General features: G+C 38.5%; 1 protein-coding gene across 10 annotated transcripts in view; it reads right to left on the reverse strand.

Moving 5' to 3' along the window:
- Positions 1-11,250: 11,250 nt before the first annotated feature.
- The window catches only part of LOC100013359 (cytochrome P450 4F3-like), an 85,956-nt gene continuing 74,521 nt past the window's right edge, over positions 11,251-22,685 (reverse strand). For 9 of the 10 annotated variants that reach the window (XM_056822320.1, XM_056822321.1, XM_056822319.1 and 6 more), the window contains 7 exons: positions 15,129-15,399; positions 14,090-14,156; positions 13,691-13,820; positions 12,540-12,673; positions 12,243-12,307; positions 11,867-11,946; positions 11,251-11,576 (listed from right to left, as the gene is read on the reverse strand). In XM_056822320.1, the coding sequence (XP_056678298.1) occupies positions 11,366-11,576; positions 11,867-11,946; positions 12,243-12,307; positions 12,540-12,673; positions 13,691-13,820; positions 14,090-14,156; positions 15,129-15,399 (958 nt within the window). In that variant the 3' untranslated portion in view covers positions 11,251-11,365. Of the gene's footprint in view, positions 11,577-11,866; positions 11,947-12,199; positions 12,308-12,494; positions 12,674-13,690; positions 13,821-14,089; positions 14,157-15,128; positions 15,400-22,685 lie in introns of those variants that run through there. The other variant, XM_056822322.1, reaches the window with a different exon arrangement.

Genomic DNA, 22,685 nt, shown 5'->3' on the forward strand with positions numbered 1-22,685 from the left:
CCAGTTATAGTATATATAATTTTATTCTCATGTCTCCAACCCACAGTTCTAAAACCTAGTTACACAGTTACTTTTTGGAAATATTCATCAGGCACATTTCATTGTGCCTGTGCCTGAAACTCACTGTGTCTAAAACTAAATTAGAATCTTCTCCTCCTCACAAATGACATATTCCTCCTGATTTCCCTGTGTCTATTCATGGTACTCCCAGGTACCTGAGATAGAAACCTAAGACTTCCTTGACCCCTCCTTTTCCTTCAACCAGATCCCAGATCAGATACAAAACGTTGAAAAGATTGAACCCCCTTCCCATGTTCTTACGTCTTAGTTGTCTCTTTCCAATTGATTCTGCAATTCTCCTTTAAATTCCCACAGCAGTGATTAAATTGTCACTCTCCTGATCACATACCTCCAATAGCACCTCATTGTCTATCAAAAGAGATGGGTCCCTCCCTCTTACAATAGTCATTTTGCTTTTGTATTTGCAAATTTATGCTATGTGTAGTAAAATCTCAGAATCGTTTTAATTTATATTTCTTTTATTATTAATGATTTGGAGCATTTTTTCATAAAATCATTTATAACACTGTTTTCTTTCAAACTATATGCCTTTTCTTATACTTTGACCTTTGGAGAAATGGCTTTTTTTCTTATACATTTAAATCAGTTTCTTTACATGAATTGCATATTGGACTTATTTGTCAAAGAAATTTACTGTAAAAGTTTTTCCCAGTAACTGTTCTTCCTCCTAATTTCAAGTGGATAATCAATGGATTTTATTTATACAAAAATGTTTTCAGTTTTCTGTTATCAAAATTATCCATTTTATCTTCTGTGGTTTTCTCTATTCCCTGTTTAGTAATGAACTCTTCCTTTATCAAAAGTTTCATATATATTTCTTCCTTTATCCCTCTAATTTGATTATGATATGACTTTTTAGATCTAGCTCATGTCTCTATCTGAAGCTTATCTTGGTCTAGAGTGTGTGATGTTAGTCTAAACTTCAAAAGTTTTTATAAAAAATTCTTCTGACCTACAAGAACAAAAGTCATCACACTTAGATTCTAATATCACTGTCACAGATGTTACTTATAGAAGTAGAAATGGCCCTAAAGGAAAAACAAAGATGGGAAAATGAATTGGATTATCAAAAAAAAATACCCTCATGCACATAAAAACAAATCTAAGCCTGTGGGAACCAAGCGCCATCTGGCCCACTGGCCACACATGAATATAACATGAAAATAAGAGCAGATAATGGAAGACGAATATAAAATAGTGGTACAATCTGTAAGAGGAGTGCCAGGAGCACTAAAGCTCTGAAGAAGCTGAGAATCATTCTGGCAGAAAATGCTAAGAATAACAAAGTAAGGGGGTTAGCTAGGTTGGGCATTGGCGGAGGGGAAAGGAAGACCAAGGAAGTGATGAGAATGTTGCTCAGGGAGTAAAGAATAAAGATAACTGATAATAAAGAGAAGATAGAACTACCCAATTTTAATTTTGTTTCTGTTTTCTCTTTCAAGAAAATTGATTATTGCATTGGAAAGACTGACCAAAAAATTATTAATAGACTTTGTACCATCTGACAGAAGTTTAATATTCAAGGAGTGCAGATACAGATATACTAAATAAATGTCAGGGTCCTAAGAAATAGAACAATGTTTGCCCAGCCATTACTGTGAAAATTACAAAGAACTGGAGCAGTGCCACCAGCCTTAAGAAGGGCAAATGTTGTCCCAGTTTTCAAAATAGGAGTTTGCCAATTTTAGAACAGCATGATTCATTATATGACAAAATTTTAGAGCATGTTAATAAATGGAACTTTTTTGTTAAGTGGATTTGGAAAGAAAAATGGTAATAAATGAAAGTTAGAATTGGCTTATCAAAAACAGGTCATGCCACACTGACCTCATTTCCTTTTTGTAAAAGGTTACTATACTGGTAGAATAGAATAATGTTTTAAGACTTGTTTATTTTTTCATATCAAAGAATTTAGCAATGCTTAATGGACAAGATGGAGACATAAATTAATTAGGCAGATTCAAAACTTGCTAAATGGTCAGACTTAAAGAATAGTCAATTCTTCATCTTGGAAGATGGGCTCCAGTGAAGCTCCCCATCTGTAAGGATAATTTTAGCATTGTGACCTAAACTATATTTAATTATTGGTCACCATGGGATATCCCAAATAAAATACCCAAGTCAGCTGGAAATTTATGATAATTTTAATTAATATAGTGAGAAGGAATTAAGGAGAAGAGAGTGAGAGAGAAAAAGAGTTAATTTAAACTGCTCCAGCTCAGGCTGAGCCAGACAGGAGTTCAAGGCCTTGGCCAAAGGGGCCTCCCCTGAGAGCCAAGGGAAAAGGGAGTCTGTCTTATCACTCACCATGTGACCATCTCAAGGAAGATGTCTGAGGGAGCTCCTCCAGGCTCAAGTTCCAGGATCAAACCGGCGCCCAGTCCTGCTCACAGGAAGTCACCAGCCAGATCCACCTCTCCGGGGAAAGACCCCAAAGAGAGGAAGTGATGAGAAATATATGGATGGTTTTACATCACTTTCCTGCATCTTATCTGTACCAATGATAGCTTAAGCTTGACTTAGGACAGCCTAGGGGTCTGTCAGCTGTTTCTGCACATGTTTGTTAAAGGCCATCCTCCTGAATACTTAATCCTTAAGTATGGGTATAGACATTCCTGATTTTGTCTAAGCATCTTCATTGTTACAATCAGGAGATAGCTAAATCCAATCTTCACACATCATCAGTTCTGTTCCATTAAACATGTTATCAGATACTTCGGTGTAGACTTACGCATTATAATTATCCATTTTGCATATGACACAAATTTGGGTATGACAGTTACTACATTGGACATTTGCAAAAATTTCTGGGAGGCAAGAACAATGAACTGAATATAACAAGATGATGAATGGGGATAAATGTATAGTCCTTCACTTAGATTTAAAAAAAAATCTACTTCCTATAACATGATGGGAAAGGACACAATGAATTATATGACAATATCTACAGGGTTTCATGAATTTCAACTATAAAGTGTAAATCTTGAAATTTCTCAGACTTGTGAATGTTAAAAAATTCCACATTGAGGAATCCTCCATTGGAATAAATTCCCTACTGGAAACATTCCCCATTTTGATGTGAGAACTCACCAGGATCAGAAATGGGAGGACCTCTACTCCACCCATACTTAAGACTGCTTTAGGGGAGAAAACTCCTTGCTATGGGAGGACCTCTACTCCACCCATACTTAAGACTGCTTTAGGGGAGAAAACTCCTTGCTAAACAACGAAAGTACTTGGACCCATGCTTATAATAAGGCAAGGAGTTCTTTGAGCCATGCCTGTTTTTAGAATTGATACAATGGGATGCTAGGTACCTATACAGGTCGGGCAGGTTTTCTCTTGATAGGATTAGTCGACTCAGCTGTGTTTTCTCTGGTTCAGACTTACTGAGGGGATTAGTCGACACAGCAGCATTTTCTCTGGCTCAGACTTACTGAGGAAATTAGTCGACTTAGCTGGAATTCAGATGGGCTGTCTTTTAGAAAACATCTACAAGACAAGAAGCTGGTACTTTGAAAAAACAAACAAAATAGACAAAGTACTGGTCAATCTAATTAAAAAAAGGAAGGAAGAAAAGCAAATTCACAGCATTAAAGATGAAAAGGGGGACAGCACCTCCAATGAGGAGGAAATTAAGGCAATCATTAGAAATTACTTTGCCCAATTATATGGCAATAAATACACCAATTTAGGAGAAATGGATGAATATATACAAAAATACAAACTGCCTAGACTAACAGAAGAGGAAATAGAATTCTTAAATAATCCCATATCAGAAATTGAAATCCATCAAGCCATCAAAGAACTTCCTAAGAAAAAATCCCCAGGGCCTGATGGATTCACCTGTGAATTCTATCAAACATTCAGAGAACAGTTGACCCCAATACTATACAAACTATTTGACATAATAAGCAAAGAGGGAGTTCTACCAAACTCCTTTTACGACACAAACATGGTACTGATTCCAAAACCAGGCAGGTCAAAAACAGAGAAAGAAAACTATAGACCAATCTCCCTAATGAATATAGATGCAAAAATTTTAAATAGGATACTAGCAAAAAGACTCCAGCAAGTGATCAGAAGGATCATTCACCATGATCAAGTAGGATTCATACCAGGGATGCAGGGCTGGTTCAACATTAGGAAAACCATCCACATAATTGACCACATCAACAAGCAAACTAGCAAGAACCACATGATTATCTCAATAGATGCAGAAAAAGCCTTTGATAAAATACAACACCCATTCCTATTAAAAACACTAGAAAGCATAGGAATAGAAGGGTCATTCCTAAAAATAATAAACAGTATATATCTAAAACCAACAGCTAATATCATCTGCAATGGGGATAAACTAGATGCATTCCCAATAAGATCAGGAGTGAAACAAGGATGCCCATTATCACCTCTACTATTTGACATTGTACTAGAAACACTAGCAGTAGCAATTAGAGAAGATAAAGAAATTGAAGGTATCAGAATAGGCAAGGAGGAGACCAAGTTATCACTCTTTGCGGATGACATGATGGTCTACTTAAAGAATCCTAGAGATTCAACCAAAAAGCTAATTGAAATAATCAACAACTTTAGCAAAGTTGCAGGATACAAAATAAACCCACATAAATCATCAGCTTTTCTATATATCTCCAACACAGCTCAGCAGCAAGAACTAGAAAGAGAAATCCCATTCAAAATCACCTTAGACAAAATAAAATACCTAGGAATCTATCTCCCAAGACAAACACAGGAACTATATGAACACAACTACAAAACACTCACCACACAACTAAAACTAGACTTGAACAATTGGAAAAACATTAACTGCTCATGGATAGGACGAGCCAATATAATAAAAATGACCATCCTACCCAAACTTATTTATCTATTTAGTGCCATACCCATTGAACTACCAAAATACTTCTTCACTGATTTAGAAAAAACCATAACAAAGTTCATTTGGAAGAACAAAAGATCAAGGATATCCAGGGAATTAATGAAAAAAAACACATATGATGGGGGCCTTGCAGTCCCTGACCTGAAACTATATTACAAAGCAGCAGTCATCAAAACAATTTGGTACTGGCTAAGAAACAGAAAGGAAGATCAGTGGAATAGACTGGGGGAAAACGACCTCAGCAAGACAGTATACGATAAACCCAAAGATCCCAGCTTTTGGGACAAAAATCCACTATTCGATAAAAACTGCTGGGAAAATTGGAAGACAGTGTGGGAGAGACTAGGAATAGATCAACACCTCACACCCTACACCAAGATAAATTCAAAATGGGTGAGTGACTTAAACATAAAGAAGGAAACCATAAGTAAATTGGGTAAACACAGAATAGTATACATGTCAGACCTTTGGGAGGGGAAAGGCTTTAAAACCAAGCAAGATATAGAAAGAATCACAAAATGTAAAATAAATAATTTTGACTACATCAAACTAAAAAGCTTTTGTACAAACAAAACCAATATAACTAAAATCAGAAGGGAAACAACAAATTGGGAAAAAATCTTCATAGAAACCTCTGACAAAGGTTTAATTACTCATATTTATAATGAGCTAAATCAATTGTACAAAAAATCAAGCCATTCTCCAATTGATAAATGGGCAAGGGAAATGGATAGGCAGTTCTCAGATAAAGAAATCAAAACTATTAACAAGCACATGAAGAAGTGTTCTACATCTCTTATAATCAGAGAGATGCAAATCAAAACAACTCTGAGGTATCACCTCACACCTAGCAGATTGGCTAACATAACAGCAAAGGAAAGTAATGAATGCTGGAGGGGATGTGGCAAAGTAGGGACATTAATTCATTGCTGGTGGAGTTGTGAACTGATCCAACCATTTTGGAGGGCAATTTGGAACTATGCCCAAAGGGCGACAAAAGAATATCTACCCTTTGACCCAGCCATAGCACTGCTGGGTCTGTACCCCAAAGAGATAATGGACACAAAGACTTGTACAAAAATATTCATAGCTGCGCTCTTTGTGGTGGCCCAAAACTGGAAAACGAGGGGATGCCCATCAATTGGGGAATGGCTGAACAAACTGTGGTATATGTTGGTGATGGAATACTATTGTGCTCAAAGGAATAATAAAGTGGAGAAGTTCCATGGAGACTGGAACAACCTCCAGGAAGTGATGCAGAGCGAGAGGAGCAGAACCAGGAGAACATTGTACACAGAGACTAATACACTGTGGTATAATCGAACGTAATGGACTTCTCCATTAGGGGCGGTGTAATGTCCCTGAACAACTTTCAGGGATCCAGGAGAAAAAAAACACCATTCATAAGCAAAGGATAAACTATGGGAGTGGAAACACCGAGAAAAAGCAACTGCCTGAATACAGAGGTTGAGGGGACATGACAGAGGATAGACTTTAAATGAACACTCTAATGCAAATACTATCAACAAAGCAATGGGTTCAAATCAAGAAAACATCTAATGCCCAGTGGACTTACGCGTCGGCTATGGGGGGTGGGGGGGAGGAAAAGAAAATGATCTATGTCTTTAACGAATAATGCTTGGAAATGATCAAATAAAATATATTTAAAAAAAAAAAAAAGAAAGAAAACATCTACAGTGATTGGTAGATGGAAGAACTTAGGGGAGGTAACATAGGAAAAAAAATGCTATATAAGAAAAGGAATCTCTGGAGCAAGGGAGGCTTGGAGGAGATTCCTTGGAGATAGATCCTTTTGGAGGAGGCCCTTTGAAGATCTCTTGAGAAGAAGTCCCTTGGGAGGCTGACTCTGGCTGGAACTCCCTCTGGGGAGGCTCTGTTCCCCAGACATCCTTGCTTAAGACAAATCTTGTGGTGAGTGATAAAAAACTGACTGATTCTCTCTCTCTTAAGACTCAGGTTTAGGCCATGTTGGCTTAAGGTCCTTCATACTTATACCTTTCTCTCTCTCTCTCTCTCTCTCTCTCTCTCTCTCTCTCTCTCTCTCTCTCTCTCTCTCTCTCTCTCTCTCTTTCTTTAATTCCTCATTGTATTATTAATTAAATTCTCTATAAAACCCAGTTGACTTGGGCATATTCATAATTTGGGAATATATTCCATGGCGACCACCTTATATTTGGTTTAAAACAAGACACTGTAGTGAAACATATTTTCTGCGGTCAAATTTACTCACCCTCTCTTATATCTATCATAATTTGTATCTTCCACTATTTTACTCACTACAATTTATAACCTCAACTATTTTAAATGCCACAGTTTAAAGCAGACAACTATTTTAAATGCTACAAAAGCATGTTAGTACTCTGATATGGCAGCTAAAAAAACTAAAGTGATCTTGGGCTAAATAAAGAAAGGCATGTCTTCCAACAATAAGGAGAATAATCTGGTTGTTCTTGCACTAGGTCAGATTGAAACTGGCTTATGGCATTTGTGAAAATTGGATTTGGCTCTCCCCTGATTGTAACAATGAAGGTACTTAGCTCTTCCTTTATTGTGAAGATTAAATTGTAATCCCCTGTCTATATTTAGATTTTAATCCTCAAAGGGTAAACCCAGTACTTAAAGTAGATCTACCCATTTTAACCACAAAAAGGTATGAACACTCATTTCATACATTGAGTGGGAGGTCTGTGACCCACCTGTGAAAGAGTTGGCAGTCCTGGAGAGGAGCATCTGCTGTGATTGGTAGACATAAAATTTAGAGGAGGTGACACAAGAGAAAAAGGTCTTTAAATAGTGGAAAACAGAGAAACACAGGATCATCAGTCTCTCAGAGTCGGACTGGGATTAGTCACTCAAAGTTGGACTGGAAGACAGACTCTCAGATGGAGAAAAGCGAGACTCTCCAACTTGGGAGTGAAAAAGACAGTCACTCTGGGCTTGGAGTGAAGCACTTGAGGAGAGACTGGAAGACAGATACTCAGACTTGGAGTGAAGATGCTTGGTGGTGGAACTGGACCCCTGGAGGAGCTCATGCAGGAGACCTCAGACTGCTTCCCTTTTAGACAGTCGCCTTGTTGTAAAGGTTGACTTAGTTCCTTGCTCTTTCTGGAGGAGAGAACCTCCAAGAAAGGGCCATCGTCTTTAGACTCCTTTCCCCTGACTCTCTCTCTCTCTCTCTCTCTCTCTCTCTCTCTCTCTCTCTCTCTCTCTCTCTCTCTCTCTCTCTCTCTCTCCCTCCCCTTTTTTCTCTTCCTTAATATCATCCCTCTATTGTAAAATAAACTACTACTAAATTCCATTTAATTGAGTAATTTATTTCGGGGATTTAGAAATTAAATTCCTGGCTACCACCAATTTAATATTCAGTCCAACAATAAAATTTAACACATTCAATTCTGGATGATATGGACAACCTAGAGAGTGTATAGAGAAAGGGTCCAGTATGGACCATGCCATATAAGAATCAGCTGAAAGAAGCTGACATGTCTAGACTGGGACATAAACGACAAGAAAACATAGGGTTGTTAGATTTAAAATAGTTTTGAGCGTTAAATAGTTGTAGATAAGAGAGTGGGAGCCATAAAATGTGATAATTAGAATGTTTGGGAGCAAGGGAAATATATAACAATTTTGACCACTGAAATATGTTTTCTACTGTGTCTTGGTTTTATATAAATATAAGATGGTCGCCAGGGAATATATTCCCAATTTATGAATATGCCCAAGCCAACTGGGTTTTATAGAGAAATTTAATTTATAATACACTGATTAATCAATAGAAAAAGAGAGAAAGTAAGAAAGGAATAAGAATGAAGGGTCTCAAGCCAATAAGGCCTAGACCTCAGTCCTAAGAGATAAATCAGTCAGTTGGTTTTATCACTCACCCAAGAACTCTCTAGGTAAGGTTTCTCATGCCAACCTCAGGCTCCACCTTCAAGAGAGCCTCCTTTCAAGAAATGTTTCCAGAGAATCCTCCTCCTGACTCCTCCTGAGTTCTCCTTCCACAGCCTCCTTCAAGACCTCTCCAGGAGCTCTCCCTCCAGGACCTCTCTCCTCTCAGACCTCCTTCAGAGCATCAAGTCCCCTCTTAGTCCTCAGACCCCACTATCTTTAAGCCAATAATCTAAGTTCCCTCCCCTCAGTTCTCACATCTACCAATCACTGTCGATGTCTCCCCTGTGCCAATGGTGGCTCTAGCTTAACCCAGGACCGCCCAGAGGTCTGTCCCCTTTGCACATGTCTGTTGAAGGTCATATTCTCAAATAATTAAATCTTGATCTTTGCTGCAGCCCTTCCTAAATCCTGTTACTCTGAGTAGGGTGGAGATTGTAGTTTCCAAGACCTGGTTCTGTCATTCCAAGTACCTCTATTGTATCAATTCTAAAATCAATCATGACTCAAAGAACTTCCTGTTCTATGCTTAAGCATAGGTCAAAGCCCTTTCCATTGTTTAGCAAAAGGTTTCTGTCCTAAAGTAGTCTTAAGTAGGGAGGAGAAGGATCCTCCCATGCCAAGGAGTTTCATATTCCGATAGAGTTCTATCAGTAGGAAATTTTTTCAAGTATGAAATTTCCCAATGGGGAAATTTCCAACATTCATAAGTCTAAGAAATTTTAAGGTTTACAGGGTCTATCTAGATAGTTGAAAGAAAAAGGGGATTTGTCTGCTTGCCTCCCATAAAACAAAACTAGAAACAAAGGGAGTTGCAGAGAAACTAATTTAAGTTTGATATAAGCATTAACTTCCCAACTAAGAGCTACCAAGAGTTAAAAATGCTACCTCAAGAAGTAGCAGGTTCACTAACTTTAGAAGTTTACAAATGAAGATATAATGGGCTATTTAAAGTGCAGAGTAGATTTCTGCTAACAAGTATTAGACTAGTTGCCCTCTGAAATTCATTCCGAATCTGAAATCCTATGATTCTCTGATAGGCATTATAAGGCTAGATAATGATTATTATCTGGTCTACTCTGTGTGCAGAAATACTTATTTTGCTTGGCATTTTTAAAATTCAGAATAAAATAGGAAAAGTCTCCTACAGAAGGTGGAATATGATCAGAGTCCTGAAGGGGGATAGGGGATGAATGTGCATTGCAGAATATTCTAGTAAAAGGCATAGCTAGTAGGCACAGAGTCAGAAGATTGAGTGTCATGTCCCAGGAACATAAAGTATAATGGTATAGAGAGAGAGAGATTGCAAAGTGAATGAAGGAGAGTAAAGCATAAAAATACAGGAAATGTCAGAAAAGAATAGACTGTGAAGGTCTTAAAATGCCAAACAAGATTAGACAAAGAATAATGAATTTTACCAAGGTTTTTGACAGTTTTTCATTGTGTCCTTTTGCACAAAATAAAGATATAATCTTAATGATAGTGTAGCTAATTCATTCTTAACAAATATCCAGACCTTTTGCTAGGGGCTAAAGGCTCCAAGGAATAGAAGTATGCCTCCCTATGAAAAATTCACCAATTGGGAGGAATGGAATCCCTTGTGAAAGGGGCACCATCAGCAAGGGGTGCCTCTGAGTTAAAGATAGGAAGCTAAACTTAAAGATAAGAAATTTAGTGACATGTTGGGAAGGCTGCTCTCACTGAATAATAGCTTCAGCTTTCAAGGTTCAAATTTAGTTTTTATAACAGTTCAGGAAGGTAATTGGGAAAATAAAATATCTTTGAATTTAAAAAGAAGTGGAAATGGGGCAATCAACAGCATTCAGAAATGTCAGGATACATGAGTAAAGAATTTCAGAGGAGTGAGAGGTAGAGAAAGAGGGAGATTATTTAAGAGAAAGGAGAGGAATTTCAGAATGCAAATGGCAGCATTTAAGCATCAAAATAAGAAATCAATCCCTGTTCAAGGGCAGGAAAAAAGAAGAAATGATCAAATATGTTTACAATTATGGAAAAAGGCCTTTTAGACAAAACTTCAGGATGTCTTATTGAAGGATAGCAAGTTCTTACTTACATCATTGGATAAGATGATCTAGTTTACCATGCTCTTGCATAGTTTGTTATAGTTTGTTTCTCCTTCAGTCGTGCTTGGGGACTTTATTTTTAGGCTATGGGGTAGATGGGGAAAATAGTCCAGTAAGGTGTTTCAAAATAATTATGGTTCCCGTTCGCTCCTCCACGCTCCCCCATCCCCACATTCCTATATCCCTCATGTTCTTTCTGGAACTGAGAAACGTGAATTCCTAGCTTCTCTTACCAGCCTCTACTGCAAGCCATAAAGACACAAAGAAACTAATTAGCAAGATGTAAAAGTGCTTTTATTCAGAAGACTCCCAATCAAGATAAAGGTTAGTAAGGGGACAGGCAATCTTCATCCATGTCTCTATGTCCAAGGCCTGAGGAAATGCCCATCCATCAATCCTGGGATGTTTCCGGGGTGTGTATTTCAAGGGTGGAAGGATGTTGCAGCGGCTCCACCCTCAGCCACAGCCCATCCTCTGACCTGAGGATCACTTCTGGCTTCCTTCGGGGAGGATGTTCATCAGGGAGGATTCTGAATCGCAGTAGGGTGAGGGCCAGTGCAACCTTTAGCTCAGCCATGGCAAAGTTCTGGCCAATACAGTTCCTGCTCAAGGGAGAGGGTGTCATAATCCCTAGGCCTTTATCTCAGCCTTATTCTGTCCTCCTACCATCACTCTTGTGCACATGGACACATACCCCACCACACACACACACACACACACACACACACACACACACACACACACACACTGAGGATGGGGCCTCTATATCTCATGGTGATAGGGATAGGGGTTGGAGTCCATGGGCCATCCTCCCTCACGTATTTGGTGATGACTGTAATAGCCCAGAAAGATAAGGACATTTCCCCAGGAGATCAGGGTGGCATGACCTTACCTGGGTCCAGCTGAGAAGGGCAAAAATGCCAAAGGCGAAATCTGTGTATTATTGGGGTCAAAACGGTTTGGGTCATAGACCTGGATAAGAAGGACAGAGCTAGGATGATGGGGATAGCCCAGAGCCATGCCCATCCACGCAGACAGACTTTTACCAGGGAGACAGATCATGTTCAAGACAAAGAGACCACCTATAAGGCAATGGACCATCCCCTCTGAGCAGATAAATGTAGTCTCTTGCCTTCATAGCTCTGGTCTCTAGAGGCATGTCTGGGTTCCTCTTATCATGCATCCTAGATTAGGGGTCAACCCTTTCTCATGAGTGTCCCTGACCTGTAGGTCTGGCCAAACAATGTGAAGGGGGATGGAGAAGGTACCTCAGGGTTGGGCCACACAGTTGGATTGTGGTGGGTTCCAAAAATGCTGACCAGACAGGTGTTCCCTGTTAGGAAGGAAAAGACAGAGGCCTAATATGGCCTGTGAATTCTATACATTCACTTGTCAGTGTTTCCCTTGGCCCCATTCTCCCCCCACCTCCACCCCACCACTTTCTAAATATGATTCTTTGGCCTGATACTGCCTCTCTGCCTTCCACTACACTGTACCCCTAGACGTAGTTCTTATTATACCTTACTCTCCTCTTACTGTGCCATGCATGCCTGGGTACAGGATACCTTTGGGGATAATGCGCCCATCAGGTAGTTTGATATCCTTGGTGCATCGGCGAGCAATAGCAACAACTGGTGGGTGCAGCCTCAGACTCTCCTTGATACACATGGTCAGGAAAGGCATCTGGGAAAGGTCATCCCTGGAGAGAGCAAATCTGTCATGCCTCTCAGACACCCAGTCTCACATAGAGAGAAGATACGACACAATCATGACATTGTGATCTAGAATTTCCAGAATTAAAGAACAGTGGGGATTGGGAACCCTGACAGGTGCTTGTAAAAATGGAGATTTTGAACCCTAGACTTCATTCCCCAGAAGTCCTTGGTATTTCCCAGAATTCCCTATAATCTCTCCTGAGTCTTTTTGGTGAGATCACAATTGGTATTTAACTGGCCATGCTGTCTTCTCTTCCTTTGTAATGATGTAGCAAGTATAGTGGTAAGTTAAGTGCAGGGATTTTAAATGGGCTAATCACCCATGGGCACATGGTTTTTGTTTTGAATCTTCTTTATTCCTTGATTTCTAATGATCCTTAATAAACCTCATAAAATATAATATTTTATTATTAGAGATATAAATATAATTTTACATTCTCAAAGAGTAGAGAATAAGGGAGGCCAGGATGTGAAGTGGAGTCTGGCATAGAAATATCCCTTACTTATAGGCCTGGATTGAATCTGTGGAGAGTTATCCAAAAAACCATCAAATAGTCAGGAAACCCTTCTGCTTTAAAGTGTCTTCAAATCTGCCTATGCTAGAGGAAAGTTGTTTTGATAGCTGGGGACTGTCATCTAAAGAGGCAACACTCAAGCCAAGTAGATGTGGGACTTGGGGATGTTTCTTTTGGGGAGGAGATGTCTTTAACGGTGGCCAGCATGGTCAGGTAGATGAGCTCCTAATCACCTCTTTTATAGGAGTCCTTAGGACAACTTGGTGGCCTAGTAGACAGGGAGCCAGACCTGAAGATGAGAGGTCCCGGGTTCAAATCTGGCCTCAGGCACTTCCTATTTGGTGACCCTGGGCAAGTCACCTAACCCAACTGCCTAAGCCCTTAGCACTCTTCGATTTAGAACTGATTCTTGGTATTACTTCTAAGGTATAAGGTAAGAGTTAAAAAAAAAAAGAAGGAATCCTCTCAGTCTCATTCCACACTGACCATTCAATCTCCTCTAGCTGACGACCCTTCAGCAATTCCTGTATTTCCTGACGACAGCGGTCCTGATATTCCTGGTGCTGGGACAGGTTATAAAGGGCCCAAGACAAGCCACTTGCAGTTGTATCATGCCCTGGGAGGAAAGGAGAAGATTCCAGAGAAGTGGCATGGGTGTAAGGGGATGTCAATCAGTGAACTGCGGAATGAAAGGGAACATTACCAACACACTAAAATCATCCCAGGCTCTGAAGGGACAGCTCCTTCCAGGCTAGCCCTAGTCAAAGGCGGAATCAATGAGATTGATATCAGGAATAAGATATGAATGGACTTGTTAAGGTGAAATTCCATTTAAATTCCCAGCACCTTCAGCCCCAGACCTTCCCACTTCATCTGTCCCCATACCTTCAAACATGAAGGTGTCAGCCTCTGCCCGAATGTCCTCATCTGATAGAGCCTTTCCATCTTCATCCTGGAATAGTACAATATCTATGGGTTCTTGGCTTCCTTCCCTCCCATGAGCAGCTCTACTCAGAGTCCCCTAGTCAGCATCTTACTAACCCTCGGCACTACTGATACTATCATGTGTCATACCTAGAATCTTTGAGACCTACCCCAAATTCTTAGCATACCTCATACCCCCATAGCCTTTTGTTTTAGAACAGTGCTTGTTTATTAGAAAAATCATATCACTTTGCTATTTGAATGTGTTATAACTTCATTATGAATCAATATTAAACAATAACCAATTTTTCAGTCATTTTACCTCCTAGCAAATCTTGTCCCTGCCTCCTTAATATTCTTTATCTCACATTTATACCCTAGAAAAATTCTAAGTGTTTCTAGCATATCTAGACCTTCCTTTGGTAGTTGTAGAAGCAGCTTCAATGGTACTTCTAGATAAATAGATAGATAAGTAAGATAAATAAGATAGATAACTTCTAGATAAATCTCTAAGGTAGAAGATTAAATTTGATATACTTAGAACCACAGAAATATTTGTGAATATATATTACAAATAGATGTAATCCTATCTAACCCAGTATACCTCAAAATAACTACCAAAATATAAGTAGATATACTTAGAACTCCTTTCATATACCTGGAACAAGCTAGAAGTAGAGCTAGAGGCTATTTCACCCCAATTGGGGAAAGGAAGTAAAGATACTTCCATCTCCCAAATAAACACTGCTCTATTGACTTAGTAAAGTCTTATGTCTCTCAAAGTAAATTTCCTTTTAAGAAAATCAGGTCAGTCTCTGTTGAACCCTACTCCACAATACCAGGTTGGACTCTGTGACATATATTAGAGTTCTACGAATCTGCCTTTGGCACCCATGCCTTTCATCTTCCCCTGGCTGGCCTCCCTGATCTTTCCATGGTTCTTCAGGGTTTCCATAATGCCCCCTTCCTTCATACTTCTATCTGTAAGTCTAATGCTCACCTTGGCCAGTAGTAGAACATCTATGAAGTCCAAGGTCTTTCCTTTTCTCTTATTCCTGAGGAAGGCCTCAGAGCCTTGTTCAGCAAGGACACGACGCCGATTCTGGATGACATCATCTGTGAAGACATGCACTGCATTGCAAGCCCTAGAGAAGTGCCTTCCTTGGCTTGTGAGGTAGTATAGACTGTTCCAATATAGGAGTGGCTGGTTGTTGCGTCTTGAAACAAGGGCACTTAACTCCAAGATGGCAGAGATGTAGGAACTTGGCTTCCTGTGCAAAGTATTGAGGCAGGGTCAGGAGACAGAGCAGGCAAGAATCCTAAGAGAGAACCCTGGCCTTTCAGATTCCACTTAGCTTAGACTAAGTGTCTTAATGTCCCTCCAAACTAGCCCCCTCTCAACTTGCCTGCCCTAGTCACTGACATGACCTCTTCCCAATTTGTCACCAAGGCTCAAAACTTCTCTTGGCCACAAATCCATTTTGTTCTTCATAATAAATAACCACAGAATCTCAGTTAGAAAAAGCCTCAGATCTGGGTCAGAGATACCATCCACTCAGCTGCTTTTTGCATTTTCTTTGTCCTTGACAATCCCAAGGAATGTTTTCCTTTTTTAAACAAAATTTGTTTAATAATCAAAAGCGACAAAGGTTCTTTTGATGTAGGTGTGGGAAGAGGTAGATAGGTTGATGGACCACCTCTTAATTATTTACCATTAATTCAAGATGCTTTCTGATATTCAAGGGATAGACTGAATAATGAGCTCCTAAAAATCTATTTATTACACTGTCTGACCCAGCTCAGGCTATCCCTGATCATAAGAGTCAACCATGGTGGCCTATATCACTTTATTGTTGTGATGCTGGTCTAACCAATAAACCTGATATAATCAATAGATATATTCTTATCAAAAAAAAGAAAAGGCCTAAGAGGTCATCCTGTACTTGAATAAGAATTCCCTCTACAGTAACCCTAATATGACGGTGATGGAAAATATGCCTCTTAGAAAAGAAAATTCCATTCAAGATAACTGTAGATAATATAATACGCCTGGGGGGGGTACCTACCAAAACAAACCCACCAACTATATGAACACAATTACAGAATACTTTTCATACAAATAAAGTCAGACCTAAATAATTGGAAAAACATTAATTTCTCATGGAGAGGCCAAGCCAATATAATAAAAATTATAAACCTGCCTAACTTAATTATCTACTCTGTGCCATACCAATAAAACTACCAAAAACTATTTCAAAGATCTATAAAAAAGAATTAATCAGAAACAACTAAAGACCAAGAAGATCAAAGGAATTAATGAAAAAAAGATGAAGGAAGTGAGCTTATTTATTCCAGACCTCAAACTATTCTATAAAGCAGTAATTATCAAAAAACCATCTTAGCTGGTACTAGCTAAGAAATCAAGTAGTGAATCAGTGGAATAGTTACATAATCAATACTCAGTAGTTAATGACCTTAGTAACTTAGTGTTTGATAAACCCAAAGATCCATGCTTTTGGGGCAGGGATTCACTATTTAACAAATACTCTAAGAAAACTGGAAAACAATATGGCAGAAACTAGGCCTAGACCAACATCTCCCACCGTACACTAGGGCAGTAAAAATGGATACTTGATCTAGAAATAAAAGGTGATACCATAAACAAATTAGAGAAACACAAAAAGTTTACCTGTTATATGGCTATTCTGTTCCATTGGTCTACCTTTCTATTTCTTAGTCAGTACTAGATAATTTTGATGATTACTGTCCTATAATACAATTTATCTGGTACTGCTAGACCTTCCTTTACCTTTTTTTTTGATACTTTAATTGGAATGACATTGAATGAGTAAATTAGTTTAGATAAGATTGGCACTTTAATTATATTGGCTCTGCCTATCTGTGAACAATTAATACACTTCCACTTACTGAGACCTGACTTTATTTGTGTAAAAAGTGTTTTATAATTATGTTCATTTAGTTCCTGCATTTGTTTTGGTAGGTATATAGTGTAAGAGAGGAAAATAGATCCAGCATGCAAAAAAGAGCAACTCAAGAAAGGGAAGGGCAAGGAGGTCAGAGGATTACATAAAAGGAACACAGAAGAGGTGAGGGGAAACTGCCAGATCACCTCACTTCTCTTTGGGAGCTCCTCTAGAGTGATTGGTCTAAAAGAAACCTCTGAGACAGAAGACCTTCTGAGTAGTAACCATCTCTCAGTGAGCCCAAACCCCTTGGATCCAGCTGGAGATAAAAGGAGTGGATGGGACTCTATTATAGAGTCACCCCCAAAGAAGACTTCTCTCTCTATCCCCTAAAGTTGTACTATGAGCTTCATGTTATCACAAGGGTACATAGAAGTCAGGACAGAGATCACAACTGACCAATGAGGGTTAGGCAGACAGCCTGAACCCCCGAGGATTTGGGGAGGGGGTGAGTTGCTAGTCTTAGGGATTTCCCACTTCCCATTTCCCTTACTCAACAACCCTATTCTCCCTGTCTTGTGTATCCTTTTAGAATAAAAGAATTATTCCCTTTAGATTAAGTTGCCTGCTTCATATCATGCAGGAAGAAAACTGAAGCTTGGGGAAGAAAGCTATACTTTTCCCTCAAGGAAGGAGAGTCAACTTCAGTCATTGACTTTATATTTAACTCAGTCTCTGAAGGGACATATCCTGTCCCTATAAAAGATAATTGGTTCTGTTTTCACTAGGGGAAGAGAGAGGAGGATCAATCTATATCATGATGGGTGACTTTATTTCCCCATCCATTGCAATACCCAGGTATCTTATTCAATCTGTGGTTATTTTAAATGGAGAATCTTTTTCTATCTCTTCTTGTAGGACTTTGTCACTAACATATAAAAATAGTGAAGATTTATGTGTATTTGTTTTATATCTTGCTACTATAATTACCTATAGTTTCAATTAAAATTTTAGTTGATTTCCTAGAATTATATATATATATATATATATATATACACCATCATGTCATCAGCAAACAGAAATAGTTTATTACCTTTTTGCCCATTCTGATTCCTTTCATTTCTTTTTCTTCTCTTATTGGTATTACTAGAATTTCTATTATTATATTAAATAATATTGGTGATAATGGGCATCCTTTTTTCACTCTTGATCTTATTGGGAAGGCTTCTTGCTTCTCCCTATTACAGATAGTACTTGCTGATGGTATTAAGTAGATGCTTCCTATCATTTAAAAAAAAAAAACTCCATTGATTCCTATGCTTTCCAGTAATTTTAATAGGAATGAGTATTGTATTTTGTCAAATGCTTTTTCTGCATCTATTGGTTTTTATCACTTTTTTATTGTTATTTTCAATCATGTCAATATTTTTCCTTATATTAAACCATACCTGCATTCCTGGTATAAATCTTGTTTGGTCACAACATTATATTTGTGACATATTGTTGTAGTCTCCTAGCTTGTATTTTGTTTAAGACTTTTGCCTCATTGTTATCATTCTTTTTCATGAAATTATTTCTTGTTTTGCCAATTTGTTCTTTAACCACTCATTCTTTAAGATTAGGTTATTTCGTCTCAAATTAGTTTTTATTCTTTGTTTTCATGGTCTCTTATTATATACAATTTATTGCATTACAATCTGAGAAGATTACATTTAATATTTCTGCTTTTCTACATTTAACTATAATATTTTTGTGACCTGGTATGTAGCTATTTTTTGTAAAGATACTATGCACTACTGAAAAGGAGAAATACTCTTTTCTGTTCCTATTCAATTCTCTCCAGATATCTATGATATTTGACCTAAGATTCTATTCCTCTCTTTGACTTCTTTCTTATTTACTTTTCATTCAATTTATCTAATTCTGAGGAGAGATTAAAGTCCCCATTATTGTTATTTTCTTCTCTGTTTCCATCTGTAACTCATTTAATTTTCTTATAAAAGTTTGAATGCTATAACATTTGGTGCATATAGATTAATGATTGATAATGCTTATTTATCTACAGTATCTTTTAACATAATATAGTTTCCCTGTTTATCTATTTTGATTATATATATGTATATATATATAATATGTTAGCTTTAACTTTGTCAGAGATCATGATTGCTATCCCTGTTTTCTTTGTATAAGCTGAGGGATAGTATATTATGCTCCAGCCCCTTATTTTAACTCTGTGTCTCTCACTTTTTTTAAGTGTGTTTCTTATAAACAACATATTGTCAAGTTTTGATTTTTGATCCATTCTGCTATTCATTTTTGTTTTATGGTAAATTCATCTCATTTAAATTCAATGTCATAATTACTTCTTTTATATTTCTTTCCATTCTGTTTTTCCTCACTTTGTTCTTCTATTTCTTTTTCTTTCTTCTGTATCCCTCCTCAGACTTATCCTAAGAGTTCCTCTTTTATCCCCTCACTTTATTCCCCATTTCTTGACATGTATTCTCTTCTCAGTATCCCTCCCTTTTGTTATCCCCTTTCCATTTTTTCTCTTAATCTACTCTTTCTTTTCTTAGTCCCTCAGTCTCCTAAGGGGTTTTCCTTTGCTTGGTCCTTTTCTTATCCTATCCTAGTTCCTCCTTTATCCCCTCCCCTTTCTCTCTTTTTTCTCTGTAAGTTATGAAGACTTTTACCCTTCTTATTGTGTATGTAGTTCTCTTCATCTTAGATCTGATGACAGTAGGGTTCTTGTACTACCTGCCATCCACATCCTCCTTTCCCTTTCCATAGCAGTTCCTTCACTGATCCTTCCTTCATATGGAAAAAGCCATTCCACCCTACCTCATCCTAATCTACTTTACTGCCGTTTTGGTCCATTCCATTGCATTCACCTTTACCTCATGTTTTCCATCTATACGTGTTCCTTCAAACCAGGCACTAATGCCAGTCCTAGGGGCCTTAACATTTTCCCACACAAGAATCAAACATTTTGACCTTTGGGGTTGCTTTTGATTAGTCTTTCAACATTGTCAAGTCAAAAACATTCCTCCCTAGTTGTCCCTGATTTATTTAGCTTTACCATCAACTCCTATCTGCTTTTTCAGCTTTTAGAATTGATTTTGTAGATTTATTTTTGGTTGTTCATATAGGTGTTAGAAAGGCAAGAAAGTTAAACCATCTTCCCATCATGATATATTGTTGTAATGGAATACTATTGCACCACAAGAAATAATGAACAGGATGAGTTCAGAAAAAAAAACTGGAAAGACTTATATGGAGTGATACAAAGTGAAGTAAGCAAAACTAGGAGAACAATGTATACAGTTAAAGAAATATTGTACAATGATCAAGACGTGAAGGACTAAACTATTATCAGCAAAGCAAGTCTCCAAGATATCTACAAGGGATCCATGATGAAAACTGCTATCCACAGTCAAAGGAACTGTTGGAGTCTGACTGCAGATCAAACCATACCATCTTCCATTTTATTTCCTTCATGAGTTTTTTATTATATGGGTGTCTTCTGTCATGACAAGCAATATGGAACTATGTATTGTATGAAAACAGTGATATAACCTATGTCAGACTATTTATAGCCTCGAGTAGAGGAAAAGGGAAGGAGGGAGACAATCAGAATCATAAAGTATCAGAAAAAATTGTCAAAAATTGTTTCTACATAAAATTGAAAAGACAAAAAAGGAAAGAAAGAAAGAGGAAGGAAGGAAGGAAGGAAGGAAGGAAGGAAGGAAGGAAGGAAGGAAGGAAGGAAGGAAGGAAGGAAGGAAGGAAGGAACGAAGGAACGAAGGAACGAAGGAAGGAACGAAGGAAGGAACGAAGGAAGGAAGGAAAGAGAGAGGGAGGGAGGGAGGGAGAGGGAGGAAGGGAGAAAATATACCTCCTTCCAAAGAAGAAAATTTAATTTTGACATTTCTAATTATTGGGAAGAATGATTTTTTTCCTTGCACCAAACTTAAAACAGTCTCTTTACAACTTCCACTCATTAATTCTCATTATGCTTTCTAAAGTCAATAATGACAAATCTAATCATCCTTCTCTAAGAAAGTCCTCCAAATACCTATGCACTCTGTAGGTTGTGGTACCAGCATGATGTGGCAACCATGTCCCTTTTTCCTCTATCTGGGATGGTTTCCTCACTGCAACTGGCACTCATATTGGCAGGCCTGGGAAGATGGAACTCATTTCCAGAACTGCACCTTGCCAGGGCCATCCATGCTGCGACACTCACTCTGAGCCTCCTGTCAATGTTTCCCATTTATACAATCGATCACAATGTCACCAGAAACTCTAAAACATGAAACACTGACTAGCTACAAAGGCAAAAGTAAGAACAATCAAACCATTACTCGATAGGAGATAAAATAATAATAATCAGAACATAACAGTTCACTCATAAACCTTGGGTTAAACTCTCCCACCAGCATACAGAGGTGAGAAGAATGGGTCCAAAACCACAAAAATAGGGGCATCTGGGTGGCTCAGTGGATTTAGAGCCAGGCCTAAAGATGGCAGATCCTGAGTTTCAATCTAGTCTCAGACACTTCCCAGCTGTGTGACCCTGGGCAAGTCACTTAACCCCCATTGCCTAGCCCTTACTGCTCTTCTGCCTTGGAACCAATACACATCTTGATTCCAAGATGGAAGGTAAGGGTTTAAAAAAACAAACTACAGAAACCTATTAATGAGGAGACAGAACATGGAAACCCATGTGCCCAAGGTCCATGACTGGATTCCAGAAACTGATGTCCTTTTTCTCGTTAGAGAACAATTTCCAATGGTGTCATTGGCCAGGAACACTCCTACTACAGACCTAGCTACTCTCGTGTTAAATGAAGCCACTTTTTTGGAACTTGTGGACCATGGAAGCAGCCTAAAGCTCTTTCAGTAGACAACATAGCTATACTCTTTCCGTGACATGCAGCACCTTGAAGTCTGGAATCTGTGGAGTTTTATACAGCTGCTCTCTGAGCTATGAAGAGCTACTACCTCCCCATATAGAAAGATCAGTAGAGGGCAATGAAGACCATGCCTCTCAGGACTTGTCTCTGTCTCAAGCTGTGGATGATGTTAGCTAACAAGAAAAGCCCAACCCGATCTTTAAAGCACTGTGGATTTTGCTTTCCTCCACTCAGCTCTCTTGTCCAAACAAAGCAGCTCCCAGAACAGCTGTGGAGGCTGTCTTTTTTTCTATCCCCTTTAAAATTGTAGATGACACTAAAGAACAAGGCAAAAACAGCTGGGACAGCTCCTCACTCACAGCAGAAGAGTCTCCTTTTCTCTAATCAGCTCCCAGGAGCAAAGCATTTCTCCACTCTCTCTATCGCCCCTTCTGCCCCCCACCTAAGCTCAACAGAGGGGTGGTGCAGGCTCTAAACTCTTTATTCACACTTTGATTCATCTACTCTTCTTTCCCTTCTGATTTTTTTGACTTCTATGTTTCTTTCTTCTCTCTGCAACTCCTCTGACCTTTCCTTCCCAGGCAGTGAGTTTTTATTCTCTGACTTCATTTTTTTAAATTCTGTGACTCCTAATGCCTCAGATCAGAATCTTGTCCTGAGTGATGTTTAAATTGAAAAACCTAAAATCCACATTTCCACGACATATAGCATAAATT

The sequence above is a fragment of the Monodelphis domestica genome, chromosome 3, assembly GCF_027887165.1.
Source record: "Monodelphis domestica isolate mMonDom1 chromosome 3, mMonDom1.pri, whole genome shotgun sequence".
NCBI classification, from domain to species: domain Eukaryota; kingdom Metazoa; phylum Chordata; class Mammalia; order Didelphimorphia; family Didelphidae; genus Monodelphis; species Monodelphis domestica.